Source organism: Alnus glutinosa, chromosome 1, assembly GCF_958979055.1.
Source record: "Alnus glutinosa chromosome 1, dhAlnGlut1.1, whole genome shotgun sequence".
In the NCBI taxonomy this organism is placed as follows: Eukaryota; Viridiplantae; Streptophyta; class Magnoliopsida; order Fagales; family Betulaceae; genus Alnus; species Alnus glutinosa.
Window position 1 is genome coordinate 3,661,844 of NC_084886.1, and position 18,262 is coordinate 3,680,105.

Sequence of the window (18,262 nt, forward strand, 5' to 3'; positions counted from 1 at the left end):
ATGGTTCTGAATAATCAATCCACCAATAAACCCGAGACCCTTTGGCCAATTAGCCACCTCTATTCCACATCAAACTGGTAAAAATCAACTCAAAGGTCACATTGTCATGGTCCATGTGTATGTTCAAGAAATTTGATGGAGGACAGGCAAGGCACAACCACCATGTATTTGACATATTTTAACTATTGAGAGGGAATGGACAAGAGTAATATGTGGATCATCCATGCCCACCGTAGATATTGCCAATTGCCGAGTTACAGGTCATAGCCAGGCTGGACTTTCCAATACCAAGTTGAGAGCATTCTGGGTTTCTACATCAGTTGGTCCAGTTGGCTAAAATACAGCCACAAACGGGCGAGAACACCAAATCCACAGGTATTTGAGGTTGGAAATTATACCTTGGTGTTGTAATTAGCAGAAACCACGAGTGGAACTTGCTTTATTCGGGGCTGACAGTGGCATCTTCAATCGACAAAGACGTTCATATTTGTAGAACTTTCCGGTTATCTCGGGTTGGCCGAAGGCATAATGCACAAGATACGTCTATTATCTATATATCCAAGGGACTGAAGGCATCCTCGCCTTCTTCATATTCCTCTTCTTGGAACTCTAGCTCCTCGAGGCAGTCATCTCTAAAAGGAAAAGGAGCAACCTCTTCACTTCTCTGGTGTGACTTTCTATCGTTCATCTCTATAACTGAGACAACCTTTTCCTTGATACAATCTTCAACAATTTCACCTCCAACTCCCTGAAACTGCAAGCCAAGAAGAGAAAAGCATTCTTCCTGGAAGCCTGAGTCGTTGGAGGACAAGATTAGGCCAGTCATTGTTTTTGCAAGATCAGGAGCATAACTGCGAATCTGAGAATTAAGAGAATTAAGTTCAAGTCCAAGTCACCAATATGGGTTCGTCAAGCTGCTAGATTATCACAATTTTCTAAAAAAAAGATGCTTATTTATCCATCGTGAAAACTATGATCTTCAGACAAGTAGTTAAATAGGGAGCCTTGATAATAACAAAAATGGGACAATTTTCTCACAACAATTACAATCATGCAGTATTTCTGGTTCGAGAGCGAACTTGTTTATTAACCCAACAAGATGGGGCAATATTGATGTTAATTTGATCAAAGTTTTTCTCAAAGCAATGCATGTGTTTGACAACTATCTTTGTGAGTTTTCTCTCGGTTTTGTTGACAGTTAAAAACATTGAACTCTTCGTCCAATAGCAAGAATTCACAGATTTTATATAGTGCTACACCATGAAGCCATTTGTTGATGAGTAAAATAACCAAGGCAGTGCAAATAACCACACAAACATAAGGTATATCCCACATAACCAAGACATTTTTAGGTTAATACATAATCTAGGTTATGATAGAAAAATTGGAGAAATCAATTTCATTTCAAGCATTATAATAAAAGAAACTTCAGCTCTTTCGAATAAAAAATTGATCTGCTGAATTTGAACATTGAACACATCTTTTGCTGCAGAAACCAAGTTGTTTTAGCAATGATTGCACATGTCAAAAAACGCCCAATGTATATATACAATTGCGTAAGACAATAGCAACATACAATAATACGTTGAAACTTCGAAGATATAATCTTTTTGTGAGAAAAGGATAGATATTTACCTTGAGGGCATGGGCACTTAGAAGAACTCCTGCATGCTTCTCCTTCAAATCATCCAATGCAAGTTTCACTGCTCTTTTTATAAGATTTCGATCAAGTTGAGTCCTCTGCCCCACTGATGGTATCATGACCTTGGTGAGAAGTCAAGGAAGAGGCATACATATAGCAGCAGCTTACAGCCAAAAAATTTAAAATTCAAGGGAGACCAACCCCCCGCTCTTTCCCCCCCCACCCCAAAAAAAAGGTGATTTGCCACATACATACATATAATAGGAACAACAATCATTAAGCATGAAAGGGTTAACGTTAGCCATATTAGGAACTGAAGCATATAGCACAATGTTGGATATTGCTCATGGTAACAGTGGAGGACAATATCAATATGAGCATACGGTGGCAACCCTTCCCATTCCAGCAATGCACGGCCACCTTGATTGACAATACTTGCCAAAGTCAACCCATAACTTCTCCAGTCAATGCTAGTCAATGCCTTCATAGATGACGGGGAGATTGAAGAAGGTAAGAAGTCTTTAAAGTTAAAAACCTGAAAACAAATCCAGATTATACAAATTAAAGACAAACTACAAAGGAAAAAGCAAACTCACAGAACTAATTAAAACAAGTATTACTGAGAATAAAAGGTAATTTACTTAGACATTAATCTCTATTTTCTCTGATGACCTTTGGTCCTTAACTTCTTTCTTCAGATGGGTAATTTCAAGTTTCAACGCTTCACATATTAAACGAACTCTTTCTATGCTGAAAGTCATTCGCACATGGTTTGGAGTACAACAACCAATAATTCCAGTATGACGACACATGTGTACTTGATAGCATACCTAGAGACATGGTATTGTTATAGGGGTAACCAATTCAACAGTAGATTAATTGAATAATAATCAAACAACATGCTTTGTCAATTTGATATATATGATGAGAAAGTGATCTTGGATTGGACCATGGGCAGCATAGCCTAAGACTTCCACCTACTTTATTGCATACTACAACAAACTAAAGTAAAAAAAGGAGATGCAAAATCCAAGAAAAATAAATAAATGTATTGTCACATAATTTCCCAACCAAGTTTTCCAACACCAAGTAATGGGCTTTAATCCTTCAATTTTCCAATATTACGGTGGGAGCAGAGTTGAGAAAACTCTAGCAGAAATCCAACTTGGTCAGATGATATCTCTTAAGCATAGATACGGGAATTGAACCTGGGTCACGACATGACAATGTAAGACCTGTACTGATCAACCAAACTATTCAAATGCTTATGCCGGATTTTCTTGATATGCAACGACCTTTTGTGCTCTGTATATACACAGATCCTAAAATTCAACATTTTAGTGCACAGATAAGCTTTGTATATAAGAAAAACTAAAAATTTGGTTCAATAAATAACAAGCGTGCAGACTGAGTTATTTAGGCTCTCTTGATCTGAAATTTTTTCTGAATTAATACTATCAGCTCTCTCTATCTATGTGTGTGTACTATGCTACGTTATGGAACTTAAATCTTCTGTCAATACATATTTTATTGACAATTAATGATGAAGAACAAGCATCACCTCAGCTATAACAGGTGAGGCCAAAGGAGCAACATTTAACAAATACACGTAGCAGGTAACTTTCTGCATGTAGTGGAATGAATTTATAAATGTAGTTGATCATAAAGTTCTATCGCAAGAAACAAGTGATGTAGCTGGGCCTTAATGCACAAGACAAGTAAATGCAGGTGACCCAATTCCCATGCAGACTTCACATTTAACCATGATATATTTGATTGTTATTCTTTATTTAAGAACTGAATGACATAAAACCGAAGAGGTGAAACAAACCTCACTTTTAGCACCACATGTTCTGAAGCAAAAACTGGTAGGCTCTGATATTTCACTTATCACAATAATGGCTTCCATTGTCCGTCCAGCATTCCTATGGCCTTCTGTGCAGCATGATATTCCACTCCCAACCTTGAGATGATGCTCCCTATCAAGAGGTTCATAAATAGATAGCTCATCTAGTAGATTTTTGAAGTAAATATTTACATGATTAAGCATGAAATATTTTCCAAAGAATATGAAGTTCAGCATGCAATAATGGGACTAATAACTTTTCTACTAATTCAAGTAGAGCACCCTGATCCATCCTACTTACTCATGAATAAAAATGCAAGTTGACCCCAAAAGATAAACAGAAACCTAACAATGAATTTGGTATGAACTTACAAACTTGGAAAACAAGAGCCACACTTTTCATTTGAGTTATTTCCATGCTTTAAAACATAATCTTCAAGACCTGACTTCAAACGTTCAAGATTTGAGGCTGAAAAAGGTGGTGGATAGGGCTCTTTCGCTAAAAAAAAAATTTCACATCGTGATCCAGAAGCATCTTCACGCTCAACAACCACTTCATAGGCAACATTCTGGACAAAAAACAAATCTGATCAATAATTAGTGTCATACTCATCGTTGCAGTTAGACAAATTTGCATATTGCTTCTCTTATTGAATATTAAAAGTGTGAGATTTATATTAAATCAAATCAATCAAGCTCCAAAGTCTTAGGAACATTTTCTAGTGGAATTAACAAGGTTTTGGAGGTCACCATTGTTCGGAAAGACAAGTGGAACTCTCCAAAAAAAAAAAAAAAAAGTAAGAAAGTTCTTCAGCTTTTGTGACAAAGTTACACTGGAATACAAGGTATTTGATAACATGGAAACCTTTATCATATAATAAAGAGTAGTAAGTAGAACTCACAGGAATCTTTAGCACAAGCATCTGCAAAACCAATAGGGAACAGATTCCAGTAAATAGAGCGAAAAATAGAAGATAAATTTTTCAATGGGCACTTAAGAGAGAAGTATGGAAAGTGAGTTCAGAAATGTAAACCATGAAACAATGTGATATCAATCAATTCAAGCAGCAGATATTATTTTTCAATCAACTAAATTTTTTGAGGATCCTAGCATCAGCCTAGAAGTACATCGAACAATAAACTTAATTAAACCACTAGCCCTGTTAAAAAAGAAGAAGAAGAAGGACATCCCAACATGAATAATAATAAGTGGTTATGATCTTAAATTCTTTCATTTGTTTAACCACTAACCGTGTGAAAACATAAAAAAGATGTCCCAATATCGAGATTCAATAATACTAAGTTGCTATGATCTCAAGTTCTTCCTTTAATCATTTGAAAGACCATGTATATGTTTGTTTTTGGTTGCTAGACGACAATAGTTAATCATAAGCTAAAAATCAATCTGAGTATTTACCAGCTTCATGTAACAAAAGAGAAACAACTGAATCTGCAGAAAAGAGTCAACAAACCTTTTGAAAGAAGGCATTGATCTCTGGCAGTAAAACCTCAACACTTTCGAAGATGGAGAAAAACACTTCAGTCCCACTGAAGATATGATCATCAAGCAATTACTACATGAAATCTACAAATCAACAATATAAAAAGTTCAAGTAACTTGCATGCCTGAATTTCACACCATTCTTGGGGTTTGAAGGTAGCCTGGTCAGCCTTCTGGCAGAAGCACTCTCTTTTAGATCTAACTGGTAATGATATACCTCATTATCACATATGCCTGTAATCTCCACAGAACGTTAGCAACATTGAAATATATGCGAAACATTAAAAAAAAAAAGAGAATTATATTTCTTTATGAACTCAAGCCTCCTCTTTTTTTTTTTTTGATAAGTAACTCAAGCCTCCTCAATTCCAAGCATTACAATATCTCATCCACACGGTCGATGAAAATTAATAGGCAACCAAACATGATACAGAAAGAAGTGGTTTTCGGACAAGTTTCTATATAATAATAAAGCACAGGTACACTGAGAAAATGAACTTACTAGTAGTTCTGACAGAAAGCACTCCAACTGCGTCAAAATGCCAGTCATTGATCAAAAAATAGCGCATATATTTTCCTACAAATTCAAATAACTATATGCGTTTTCGCGAACATGAAAATGAATACAGCCAATACTAGCATTAATTGAACCTCTTGAAAAGATGAACAATACAATGATCAAGACCAGGAGCTTCTAGTAGCCTAGTGCAATATCAGTCCTCTACTTACCCCACTTTTCGGCTCCGATGCCTTCCCTTGAAAACTTCAAGTCCCGAAACTCCTCCAGGCAGCTTCCGACGCCGGTATCTGAAACTGCCGTGACGAAACCAAGGAAAACCTCTCTTCATTTCATTTTTCACTTGAATTCTATATATTATCACACATATCTGAAACTTCTCAACCGTAATTCCCTAAAAATTAATTACAGCTGCTCTTGTTGCGTTCACTCTAGGTTAAAAGGAAAAGTAGGCAAAAACGACGTAGTTTAGCCACTATCACCTTCTCTACGACAAGCTCAAAAATATCAACGGCTAATGGAACTTTCATCAAACTTTAAGCGAGAAAAAAAGGCGAGGCAAAATCAAATTAATAATGAGAGATTTACTTGAAATTAGAAGAACGAGAGGATCGGATGATGGAGAGCACTTGAGAATAACCGAGAGTCTGCATAGCTCTCCGGATAAGCGGCATCTTTGAATCGCAGAAGAAATAAACTGTGATCGTTTTAAAAAATAAAAAATAAAATAGTAAACAAAAATATCAGAATGTTTAAGAAAATAGTGCGTTTGCGATAATCGATTGATGAAGAAATTTGAACTTTCCCTTACAGTTTGAAGAAACTCACATGCAGACAGATTGCATGAACCGAAGCAAACTCCATTGAAGAAAACTCTTGGGAAGCGAACAGAAAGTAGCTCACTCTCCCGCGCGCCCGCGTTCATCTTCTTTGAAATGCTTTGTTTAAATGGGTTTCAGACTTTCAGTTGCGAATGGAGCGGGTCGGGTACAGATAGCTGGAACCCTAACCCGGACTGAGGTGCTACTTAAACCCCAATGATAAAGCTTTTTTCTTTTTAAATTGACTGTTGTTTTTAAGAATATGCGATTAATAGAAAATATAATTTTGTATGTATTTTTAAAAATACATATGATATTGATATATTTTTAAAATATATGTCAATTTAATAAATTAAATTAAAAAAAAAAATTCTTAAAAAATTCTTAAAAAATTTGTTCAGCCCAAACAGGTTGAAATCAGAAATTCAGAATCATCTAATGCTCCGTTTGTTTCGGCGTAAAATGATTTCCGGAAAATGATTTCGGTATTTTACGGTGTTTGGTAGGGGCGAAAATAACGGTCAACGAAAATCATTTTCGGTTTGACCGTAAAACCTTCTTTAATTTTTGGAAAACGATTTACGGTTTTAAAAACTGTAAATCGTTTTTCAAAATTATATTCTTCGTCCTTGCACGCACGTTTGATATCTGACTGTCCAAATCCTACAATAGTCGGTCGTTCGAAAATAGGCAGCACCGGTATCCGGCATCATCAAGTCACTGGAATAATGCCGGCGTCGGAATCTGACCACCGGAATCCTGCCGGCCGCCGGAATCCGGTTGCCGGAATACCGCCGGCCGCCGGAATCCGGCCATGGACAGAAACCTGCCGGAACCCGGCCTGATCTGACCGGATCCGGCCACTGATCCGGCCGGATCTGGCCGAAATGGCCGGGATCCGGCCACTGACCCCGCAGGATCCGGCCAGAATGGCCGGAATCCGGCGGGATCTGACCGGATCCGGCTACTGATCTGGCCGGATCTGGCCCAAATGGACGGAATCCGGCGGGATCTGACCGGATCCGGCTACTGATCCGGCCGGATCTGGCCCAAATGGCCGGAATCCGGCGGGATCTGACCGGATCCGGCCACTGATCCTGCCGAGATCCGGCCAAAATGACCGGATCAGGCCGGATCTGACCGGTCCAGGAGGTGTCCTGCCGGAATCCGGCAATTTTGGCCGGATCCGGCCAAACATGTTCGCCGGATTCCGGCGACGGCGACGATTCCGGCGACAGTTGCATTTTCCCTTTTCGTAATTTTTTCGTGCGAACCAAACGCCGAAAAATATTTTCGAGAAAATAATTTCTTTTGAAATTGATTTCGTCGAAAATATTTTACGACGGAAACTATTTTACGTCGAAACAAACGGAGCATAAATAATATGTTACATTCGGTTTCCCCTGTTTATCCTTTTTCCCAGGAATGGAAGGGAGTCACCGTGACGATGGTGCAAATTATAAAGAGTTGGTAGACACATCACACACGTGTACTTAAGGGTGAACATGCAGTTACCAGTACTATCTCTAAATGCCAATCGCAACTGTTTTAGATGGTTTTTGAATTTTTGTAACCCCTATGTCTTAGACAATTAATAGTTTTAAAATAACAGCTTAGCGAAATTGGCCTTTTAGGTTTATTTTGGTGCTTTGTACCTTCTTTTAACCTCTTTTTATAGCTTATTTTAGATTGTTTTCAGCAATTTATTTTTTTAAAAAAAAAAAAAAATTAATTAGAAAGTTTCAAAATGTAACAAAGCTTAAGAATACTATTTTATGAATAAAGATCATTTTCATTATGCTTCGTTTATTTTGACGTAAAATGATTTTCGTCGTAAAATAGTTTCAGGAAAGTCATTTTTTTAAAAAAAAAATTTCGCCGAAAACATTTTTCGGTGTTATTTTTTATATTTTTATTCAATCATATTAACCTATAAAAATCAATTTATATTCAAAACATATAAATATTAATGTAAAATAATATAAAAATCACTAGAGGCGAGATTTCGGGTGTGTTTGGTAAGTAGTTGTGTTATGGAATATTTATTTGAATAGTAGTAAGAAGTGATTGATGTGATATAAAATTTGATAATGTTTTATAGAAAAGTGAAAAAGTTTTGTTTTATAGTAAATTTTTTTATTTGAATAATAATAAAAAATAATTGATATGACATAAAAAGTATAAAAAGGTTAAAATATTTTTGACTTGATGGGCAAAAAGACAATTATGGGTAATTGGCAATGGCTTGCCAAACAGACCATTCGTCACTGACAGACAGGATTCCGGCCACTTTTACTGGATTCTAGCTATTATAGCCAGAATCTAAGATAAAGGCCGGAATTCGGACAGTCTCGTCAAAATCTGGGTTGGCTAGATTCCAGCGAAAGTGGTCGGATTCTGGCAAAAATACCAGAATCCGGCCAAAACTGCCAGAATCCGGCCCAAAACGGCCGGACTCCGGCATACTGGCCGGAAACTGCTAGAACTGTTGGAATTCGGCTGTTCTGGCTAGATTGGTGGCCGGAATACGATCAGTTTGGTCGTCAGAATTTGGGTCGAACGGATTCCGTTGCCAGATTCCGGCGATATTGACCTAAGGTTGTCGGATTTCGGTACCGGCAAGATTTTGATGATGGTCGACTGCTTTAACGTGAAGGTCAACTGTGTCGTTTAAAAGGGATCGAATGCGTCTTGTGTCTTTTTTCGAAATTCACAAAGCATTTTTTGTCAAACAGAAATTATTTCCCGGTTAACTATTATTTTCGCCCCTACCAAATACTAGAAAAATGTCAAAATCATTTTTCAGAAAATCATTTTACGCTGAAACAAACTGAGCATAAACTCAAAATAAAAATCATATATCAAAACATTAAAAACAATATCGTTTTATGTGTGTATATATTATTAACTTCTCTTCTTTTCTTTTTTCTTTTTTCTTTTTTTTTTTTTTTTTTTTTCTATCTTTAAAATCGTTATTCGAACAGTTTTTTTCAACACCTTATAAAGCAAATTAAGTCCTTAAAAATCAAAATACCCTTTTTTCTCAAATCAATCATTTTGTCACGATGCTGTCCAGATAGTTATGGAAGCTTGGTCACATCACTCATTACTCAACATAAAATTATATTCATACCCTTTTTTCTTAAACATATATATAGAGAAGGGTGCCTATGAACCTTATGATTTTTTTTTTTTTTTTTTAAATTGTTAAAAAAAAATGGTATGATTGTAATTTTATATTGAATGACACGGCCAATTGATAATGTTTGATTGTGTGGACAGTAGGTGGTGGATGGATTAATTTTAATTATTTAAATATTAAAACAACAAATTTATTAACTAACTTTAAAAAAATGCTATTTCTTAAATTTCTGTTTAATTCTAACAATTTTTTAAAATATTAATCATTAAATATGCATTATGTAACATTCATGCATAGAAAAACAAATTTAATGATTAGGTTTTTAAGAGTTGAATAGAAATTAGAAAAGTAATAGGTCTCAACTAAAAATTATCATAAAAATTGAAGGACTGAATTTTAAGTTTATGCAACGACCTCGCCGCCTCGGGGTAAAAGCATTCGGTTAGTTGGGCTTCTTTCGCACAGATGCTGTAGTATAAAACGGTGCCGTGAGAGTTTTATAATGCATGATTTAAAAAGTTAAAATAGGACGGCGTTAACGGCGTGAGTTGAAGTGAGTTGAGTGATTAAACTCTATCAGCATCGTTTGTTAGTAGCTCAAAAAAAACAAAAAACAAAAAACAAAAAAGAAGAAGAAACATATGAACACCAAAAACCCAGTTCATCCACTGAACCAACGAACAACAAGGAACTCCAAAACTTTTCAAAAAAAAAAAAAAAAAGGAACTCCAAAAACCAGCACAAACAAAAAGAGATAAAAGAAAGGGTTACAAGCTCACCAAATTCAAAGAGCTTTGTGTATATCCTCATCCCCACTGAACGTAAATGCACCGCCCTCTTCCAAATTCAAGACCTTGACGACCCCATCTTCCGCCAAGAGTGCGTACCTTCGGGATCTCACGCCCAACCCCACGGGCCACGGGCTGACGGGGTTGTCGCTCAGATCGAGCTCGCACCCGATGGCTCTGGTGAAGTCGCCGTTCCCATCGGACAGCAGAGCACCTCGTCGTTGATATTGAGGTTCTCCTTCCAAGCTTTCATGACGAAGGCGTCATTGACCGAAATGCAAACGATGGTGTTGACCCCTTTGGCCTTGAGCTACTTGGACTTGACGACGAAGCCCGGGAGGTGCTTCTGGGAGCAGGTGGGGGTGAAGGCACCGGGGACAGCCAAGAGGATGGCCTTCTCTTGTTCTTGGTGAGGTCGGAGATGGTGGTGGTCTGGAGCTCGTCGGCGGGGTTGAGAAAACGGTGCTGTTATTTTTGAAGCTCCTTGTTCTTCGTTGGTTCAGTGGATGAACTGGTTTTTTGGAGTTCCTTATTCTATGTGCTCTGGACAAAATAGCCTTTGTTCTTGTATATTATTCGCTTCCTGCTTCTATTTCTTCTCCCTTGAGCATCTTCAATAACACCGACCCATAGAGCCTAGGCTCTTTCTCTCTGTATGGAATATATTACACGGAGAAAATGCAACATCATGGTGGGTTGGGATTCCGTGAGTACGTGGATGCTCCAGAGAAAGAGTGCTACAAGATCCAGATGTTTCAGCGTGAGCTGTCTCTCAGCCTAGAGCTTGTGACCCAAGGTATTGGCTTCTTCTTCTTTTCTTTTGTTGGGTTTTTTTTATTTTTTTTTTTATTTTTTTAATGGTTGAATTAATGGTATTTAATTTGTGTGATCGATTTTTGATTATTTGTGGGTTTGTGCGTGTCTGTAGCTATTGAGACGTGTCGGCAACAGTTGTTGGGGACGACAACGGAGAACAACTTGCATGGGCAGTCTGAGAGTTCGGAGCAAACGACATCGAATAAAGTCCCTCCTCCGGTGTTCGAGGAGTTCTTTGTTGGTTCAATAGATGAACTAGTTTTTGAAGTTCCTGGTATATTTTTTTTTTGAGCTACTAACAAAATGATGCTGTTAGAGTTGATCCTTCAACTCAACTCACGCCGTTAACGCCGTCCTATTTAAAGTCATGCATTATAAAACTCCCACTAGGCAATAGCTGTTGGTAAGGCGTGCTGTAGTCTAAAACAATGCCGTTTTAGACTACAGCATCTATGCGGTACTTTTTAGTACCGCATAGAAGCCGGATCCTATATATATATATATATATATATATATATATATATTTTAAGTCCACATCATTCAATATTTATTTTTCTTTATTTTTTTTTTATTTTTCTTTATTTTTTTTTTTGGTAAGTAAATCATTTAATATTATTGACTTTTTGTTGATTGTTACCTGTGATTAACCTATCATGCGGTTGTACTCTCTTTCCCGTTCGAAAGTCAAAAAAGGCTAAAGAAATTGGAAATGGCGAGTGACAGGGACTGCGCCAATAAACACTCCTCTAAAAGAGAGAAACGCGTCGCACGAAATCCCCGTATCCCCATTAATTATTTAACCGGTCTATTCTATTTCCTCCTCCCAAGTCCTAGAACGTGTGTAATGTGTATAGTGCTGCGTTGGGAAGCAGCCAGGGGTTAGGTACAGAGCTGTTGCATATTTATTTCAGGCCCACCAAGCTCAGAATCAGCGCCCAGTTCAGAGTCGAATACGAGAGAGAGAGAGAGAGAGAGAGAGCGAGGAAAAATGGATCCAAAAGAGGTTGAAATTCCAGGGAATTCCGACCCAAACCAACCCGGTGGTCGAATATCTCATTTGGCTCTGGATATCGGAGGTGATTCTTCCACTCGAGAAGTTTTCTTTTCAATTCCCGTGAATTTCTTGTTCCTTTGTGTAATTGTATGTACTTATGTATTTGATTTCCTCAATTCAATTACGTGTTACATGGTACAGTGAGGGGCACTTCGAAGGTATCTAAAATCCGTTATTGAGTCAAAGAAGTTCTCGAGATTCAAAATTGAATTGCTAGAATACTTATTTGGCTCTGAATTTCGTCGTTGTGATCACGTTTATTAATCTGCTTTTACAGTAGTGAGACTGCCTCTTGATGACCTCTATTCTCAGTTGTGATATTAAATTCGTAACCGTAATATTTATGTTCGTATAAAATCCCATGCGAATTGAAATAATATTGGTGTTTGTTGGCAGGTTCTCTCATTAAGTTGGTGTATTTCTCAACGAATTATGACGCTGATGATGAGGTGGGGAGGTCGGGAAAGAAAAGTCTTGGGGTTCCTAATGGTAATAGGGACTATCCAGTTCTCAAAGGGAGGCTCCATTTTGTGAAGTTCGAAACGAGCAAGATCAATGATTGCTTAGATTTTATACAAACCAAGCAGCTTCATCTTGGTGGTATGTGTGCCCCTGCACTTACATGTTATTGCTACTTCGGTAACTATTTTTTCCTAAAAGTGACCAAACTTGTGGTACATTTGGAGCCGTGTTGAAGGAAGAGCGATTTTTTTTTTAAAGGACACTAAGAACAACTTAGCTGAAATAATCATGTGGATGTTCAAGATCAGCTGAGCTGAATATCAAGCTTGAGTTGAGTTTGAGTGTGATCTGAGCTCAAAATAACCTTTTGAAGCTTGTTTCGTATATGTTTGATTGAGCTTGAGCTTGTTCATAGCCTAACCCAGCTGATGAATCAGCCTGATACATCATCAAATGCTTGTCAGAATCTCACAGTTCTAATTTACCAAGGCAACTAAATTTTTACAATATACTCTAGAGCTTAAAGAAACCTTCACTGTATGTCACTGACTTTCTATTGTAAACTTTGGGTGAGTCTCTTTGGAAACTCCTTGAAGCTATCTAAATTGGTCATGGTCTAATCTACTTGATCCGAGTTTTGCTCTAGCCTGGCAGATACAGGTACTTGAGCTTAACTTTGATTGGTTAGAAGCTCCTTGAAAACCAAACCCACTCTTCTCGCCTAGTCTAGATGCGCTTAACAGCCCTGCACTGCTTTCATCATCAGTTTTTATATAATTCCTAAAAGACATATGTAGCACCTGCATTTTCATGGAAAATTATTCTTAAGGTGAAGTATGTTATAACAGTCTGATTTTCAAAGAAAAAATTCCCATTATGTTGGCATTCAGTGTATGCAAAAATATTTTCTCAATCCTTGCGATATAGATTAGGACGCTGCTAATTTATGGTAATTTTTTCTTGAATTTGCTTTCTGATGCTCTTTCACTCTTCATGATGTTTCTGCTACTTCTGGTCATTCTGCTTATATTTGAAAATGAATTCAGGATACCAGAATCTTGAGGCTCCTCCAACTGACAAGAGCATAATTAAGGTAAAAATTATTCTTTAACATTACCATACTATTATTTTGAAGTAGTTGGGTCAAATTAGTTCCACTTTTTTATTGTCTAGATAGGAGCTAGATATCTTTTCATGATTTACTGGCGAAATAGCACATGTAATGCTTGTGCAGAAGAATGGGTGCATTTGGAGAGAGATTATGTAGTGAGAAACTAGGTTTTATGGTATGTACTTATTTAAACTTATTTACTACTTAATGTCTCTGAGAAGGCCACAGGCGGTGGGGCATACAAGTATGCGGATCTCTTCAAAGAAAAGCTTGGCATCAGTCTTGACAAGGAGGATGAAATGGACTGTCTTGTTGGTGGAATTAACTTTTTACTTAAGGTGTGACCCTAATACCAAATGCAAATTTTGGTATGTACAACTTATTTTCTCTCCTTTATATATGACAAAGTGAAGTCCTCTCATATATTACTTAGTCGCTTGCGCTTCATTTATTTTGAGCACTGTTATTCTGATTCTTCTCAAATACACATTCATTTGCATCAAACAAACTATAATTTGTTTGGGGGAGGGGAATGGGTGAAGAAATGTTTGTATTGTTTCAAATGTCTGCATGACAAGCGTACAACCATTATTGATATTAAAATTATCTCGTTCATGTTTTAAAGCAAGTGCTTCATTGCATCTCTTTTCTTGTTTGCCTTACCAATGTCTTGGCTGATAGTGTCAGCTGGATCTATATATTTTTTGAGTAGGCAGTTCATCAAGAAGCATTTACATACATGGAAGGGCAGAAGGAGTTTGTGCAGATTGACCATAATGATTTGTACCCCTACCTCCTCGTTAATATCGGGTCTGGTGTCAGCATGCTCAAGGTATTGTAGTTATATTATTCACTTCACTTACTGCTTTAGTTTCATGCTCTTAAAACTTTTCACTTGTTATTTGATCATAATGATTTGTACTCATATTCCTTGTTAATTTCTGTCCTGTGCTTATATAGGTGGATGGAGACGGGAAGTTTGAGCGTGTGAGTGGAACAAGTGTTGGTGGTGGCACTTTTTGGGGTTTGGGAAGGCTCTTAACAAATTGCAAGAGGTAATTGCTATGTTATCTTATCTCAGTATGATGATTGATCTTCTTATTGTATAGTTTTTAATTCACAGACCACAAATTTCTTTTTTACTGCCTCAGTTTTGATGAGTTGCTGAAATTAAGTCATCAGGGAAATAATAGAGTGATAGACATGCTTGTTGGGGACATCTTTGGTGGAATGGACTATTCAAAGGTGAATATTCTTCATAGACAGGTCTTTGCTTTAATTTAGGTTTCTGAGAGCTTGCTGGTTTTGGTGCTTGTGTGCTTCAAGTTGAAATTTTAATGAAAATTGGTCTAATTTAGTAGATGATGATGAGAGATTTTTAGTTTTGTCTTATGATTATTAACTGCACTGTCCCCCTCCTAATGCCAACAGATTGGCCTTTCATCAACAACTATTGCTTCTAGCTTTGGCAAGGCAATTTCTGATAATAAAGAACTTGAAGATTACAGACCCGAGGATCTTGCCCGGTCACTCTTAAGAATGATTTCAAATAACATTGGACAGGTCAGTTTTAGTGCGACAGATTTCTTGTTTGCCTATATAGTGTGAAGTGCAGAAGTAGTGATGTGTGTCTGTCTATACTGGAAGAAGAAAAATTAAGAATTAATATTTTCCTGTATTAAGAATTTTGGAAATCATTTTTGGACCAACCCTAGACTTTAATTTAATTTATTTTTTATTAAGCTGTCCCAATCCAATCCTTGACAGAAATTTGTCGTCACTCCTGTCCATTAGTTCTCTTCCATCTGTTGCTGAAGCTTGGTAGCCAACTGATTACCAAACCAGCCAAGATTTGCCAGTGGAAACCTATTTTCATAACACATTTAACGCATAGTTAATGTTTTTTTTCCCCTCTTGCTTACATATTCCGTCTACCGAAAGTAAAAAAGCTGAACTCTTGAAGTCGTCTGTGCAGTAAAGAACAATCTGCTCAAATGAGCTACTTCAAAATTGATACTTTGTTTGCGACGTTGTGAAATTTATATTTTACAATTCCTTCACAAACTTTGTAATCATCTCATTTTTTTGCTATATATTGTTCTCTTCGCATATTCAAGCATTTCGTAACATGTTTCTGCTTTTCTTTCTTGCTTATTATTTTTATGAGTTTCTCCATTTGATTTTATTTTCTATATGCTTGTCAATTTTGAACATTTCTTTTTCGTACTGCCTATAAATTAATATGTAACAAAAACAGAAGAGCGTGTTATCTTTGTCAAAACTATCTTGCTATATGGGTATATTGGGATGTAGTATGTGAGGCTTCCGTTCTTCATTCATCTCCTTTCATGTTCTTAAAGTAATCCCCTTGGATTTTGGGAACTTCAAATTTTTCTAAGTGTTCGTTTTCAGTGGCAAACCTTGGATTCAGGCTGTACTTAGACTAGACCACTCTAGAACTTAATGATATTTAACAGTATAACAAAACCATAAGAATGGTATCCTGAAATCTTAATTATATTTGCTGATCAGGCATCCTTGGTGTGCCCGACACATTAGTTATTCTACCTTTCATTTATTTACTACTAGATAGGTGTAGTTTAAATTTGGCATTGCAATTCATTTGTGCATCAACAATATCAACGAGTCTGAAATTTTACAGAAGCAGGCTGGTGTCCAGGGTTTTACTTTTACTTTTTTATTTTTGTGGTCTTGAAAATGGTGTTGAACGCCCCTTCGTCAGAAAACCATTCTAGAATCGAGGGTTGGAAGCATATTTGCTTAACCAAGTTGATATTCCTTTGCCATGCCTGGAGATAGTAACACTGTTTTCCATTTCCTACGTATCCCTAAAAATGCAATTTGTAATCCATGATTCTTCTTTGTCCAAAACAAAATGACAACTTGTTTCCTCTTTTTTTCTCAGAATTGTATTGTGCAATTTTTTTTAATTCCTCCTGAAATCATTAAAATTATATAGTTGACTGTCATAGTGTTTCTAATATTATTTTAGTTTATTTTATTACTTTCAGATCTCCTACTTGAATGCACTCCGATTTGGGCTCAAGCGGATATTTTTTGGAGGATTTTTTATTCGGGGTCACACTTATACCATGGACACAATTTCGGTTGCAGTTCACTTCTGGTAATTATGACAGCGTTTGTTTCCTTGGTCATATCTCGCATATGGATCATCCTTTCATGTTTTTAACTGAAATCATCTTATTTTACCCCCCACCCCCCCCCCCAACAAAAAAAAAAAAAAAAAAAAAAGCTTCCTGAAATTACAGCGGCTACATCTTCCTCTCCTCAGGTCACCCAAAAAAAAAAAAAAAAAATTGGCATCCTCGGTGGTGCTTCAACCTTGGTAACAAACAGATTCCATTCTTTGTACGGTGGCAGTTTAAGGCACAACGATGTTCCTAGTTCTTACATAAAGGAAGGAGACTGTAAGATACTGCAATTTTCAGCTGTTACAGTAATGATAATGATAAATGATAAAGACATTAGCAGACCTTTTAATTATTAAGCGAAACAGCATTATTTTTTCAAAACATACCAATGACCCCATACATGCAACAAAATTGACATTCAAATAATTGTCTTCATAAATCCATTGAGTTCATTTTTGGGTGGTGGGTTCATCCTGTTTTTCCTTCTTTTCTCTTTTCTTCTCTTCATTCTTCTCTCTAGGAAGGTTATCAGGTTCCATGCCTGATTTTGGTTCTATTTGTAAATTCCATCTTTGTAAACATTACCTTTTCTCTTTTCAGGTCTAAAGGTGAGGCTAAAGCAATGTTTTTGCGGCATGAAGGATTTCTTGGAGCATTGGGTGCCTTCAGGAGCTATGAAAAGCATGGTCTTGATGACACGATGGTCCATCGGTTAATGCGGCCATTCCCAACCACTGCTTGCCTTGCAGGAGATAAGATATGTAGCCCACCAAATGGGGAATTGAATGAGAATGATAGTATAGAGTTTAGTGTCTATGCATCTTAAATTTGAAGCGGTTTCTTCTCAAGGGCATAGATACAGGACGCTGGACAAGGCAATGCTTGGTTGCCTGGGTGCACTCTCAGTGAGTCGAAGACTCGAAATTTGTGTAATATGTGTAACATAGCAAAAAATATTGTAGGAAAAATATCTGAAAAGGAAAATCAAGTGGACAGAGAGAGTAACAACTCATACCTGAACAATATGTTAGTTCCCTGATTGTCTTTTAACCAGCCGTGTCTATATTTTTTAGTATTCCAACATATTGTAACTTTTGATACTTTAACAAAATTAATATCTTACTGTAACTGTAGAACCTTTGTATTTTGTCCCTCTTCTTCTTGGACTGTAATGCAAAATTCGAAAGACTAGCAGAACTCCTGTCGTCTGATTTACGTCTCCGGGTGAGTGCTCCAATGGAGACAAAGTTTTTTTTCCAAATTCTTTCGATCCAATTTGTTAAATTGATAAGTTAGTAGTGTATGTGAGAATTGAATCGCATGCTTTAAAAACAATATCAGTTTAATCGACAAAGTTTTAAAAATGTACGTAAGAATTCACATTCTTCA

General features: G+C 36.9%; 3 protein-coding genes and 1 pseudogene across 5 annotated transcripts; 2 read left to right on the top strand and 2 right to left on the bottom strand.

Moving 5' to 3' along the window:
- Nucleotides 1-26: 26 nt before the first annotated feature.
- Nucleotides 27-6,537, bottom strand: LOC133866449 (type 2 DNA topoisomerase 6 subunit B-like). Of its 2 annotated transcripts, XM_062302984.1 has the most exons (13): nucleotides 6,318-6,537; nucleotides 6,095-6,203; nucleotides 5,719-5,802; nucleotides 5,492-5,518; nucleotides 5,115-5,223; nucleotides 4,961-5,036; nucleotides 4,391-4,411; nucleotides 3,861-4,057; nucleotides 3,474-3,621; nucleotides 3,204-3,266; nucleotides 1,984-2,177; nucleotides 1,636-1,765; nucleotides 27-859 (listed from the first exon to the last, which is right to left on the bottom strand). In XM_062302984.1, the coding sequence occupies exons 1-13, from the start codon at nucleotides 6,429-6,431 to the stop codon at nucleotides 551-553; spliced, it is 1,581 nt and encodes a 526-aa protein (XP_062158968.1). In that variant the 5' UTR covers nucleotides 6,432-6,537; the 3' UTR covers nucleotides 27-550. The 2 variants fall into 2 exon arrangements, with proteins under 2 accessions (XP_062158968.1, XP_062158976.1); XM_062302992.1 differs by lacking the exon at nucleotides 3,204-3,266 and having other exon boundaries at nucleotides 6,318-6,523.
- A 3,716-nt stretch (nucleotides 6,538-10,253) lies between these two features.
- On the bottom strand, nucleotides 10,254-10,868 carry LOC133858495 (peroxiredoxin-2E-1, chloroplastic-like; annotated as a pseudogene).
- Nucleotides 10,471-11,364, top strand: LOC133858499 (transcription factor HHO2-like). Its single transcript, XM_062293973.1, has 2 exons — nucleotides 10,471-11,053; nucleotides 11,186-11,364. Exons 1-2 carry the CDS (start codon nucleotides 10,936-10,938, stop codon nucleotides 11,362-11,364), a joined length of 297 nt encoding a protein of 98 aa, XP_062149957.1. The 5' UTR covers nucleotides 10,471-10,935.
- A 514-nt stretch (nucleotides 11,365-11,878) lies between these two features.
- On the top strand, nucleotides 11,879-18,001 carry LOC133866465 (pantothenate kinase 1). Of its 2 annotated transcripts, XM_062303004.1 has the most exons (10): nucleotides 11,882-12,149; nucleotides 12,524-12,727; nucleotides 13,636-13,682; nucleotides 13,922-14,038; nucleotides 14,413-14,532; nucleotides 14,661-14,755; nucleotides 14,852-14,945; nucleotides 15,132-15,263; nucleotides 16,733-16,845; nucleotides 17,474-18,001. In XM_062303004.1, exons 1-10 carry the CDS (start codon nucleotides 12,062-12,064, stop codon nucleotides 17,697-17,699), a joined length of 1,236 nt encoding a protein of 411 aa, XP_062158988.1. In that variant the 5' UTR covers nucleotides 11,882-12,061; the 3' UTR covers nucleotides 17,700-18,001. The 2 variants fall into 2 exon arrangements, with proteins under 2 accessions (XP_062158996.1, XP_062158988.1); XM_062303012.1 differs by lacking the exon at nucleotides 15,132-15,263 and having other exon boundaries at nucleotides 11,879-12,149.
- The last annotated feature ends 261 nt before the right edge of the window (nucleotides 18,002-18,262 follow it).

Bases quoted from the DNA above. Each gene is read 5' to 3' on its own strand.
- LOC133858499 (XM_062293973.1), top strand. From the start codon at position 10,936: ATGCAACATCATGGTGGGTTGGGATTCCGTGAGTACGTGGATGCTCCA. The intron at 11,054-11,185 runs GTATTGGCTTCT...GCGTGTCTGTAG, and splicing joins CCTAGAGCTTGTGACCCAAG to CTATTGAGACGTGTCGGCAA.
- LOC133866465 (XM_062303004.1), top strand. From the start codon at position 12,062: ATGGATCCAAAAGAGGTTGAAATTCCAGGGAATTCCGACCCAAACCAA. The intron at 14,756-14,851 runs GTAATTGCTATG...TTACTGCCTCAG, and splicing joins CTCTTAACAAATTGCAAGAG to TTTTGATGAGTTGCTGAAAT. The intron at 16,846-17,473 runs GTAATTATGACA...TTCTCTTTTCAG, and splicing joins TCGGTTGCAGTTCACTTCTG to GTCTAAAGGTGAGGCTAAAG.
- LOC133866449 (XM_062302984.1), bottom strand. From the start codon at position 6,431: ATGAACGCGGGCGCGCGGGAGAGTGAGCTACTTTCTGTTCGCTTCCCA. The intron at 4,058-4,390 runs GTGAGTTCTACT...TTTTTTGTCCAG, and splicing joins TGCTTGTGCTAAAGATTCCT to AATGTTGCCTATGAAGTGGT. The intron at 3,622-3,860 runs GTAAGTTCATAC...ACCTCTTGATAG, and splicing joins GGCTCTTGTTTTCCAAGTTT to GGAGCATCATCTCAAGGTTG.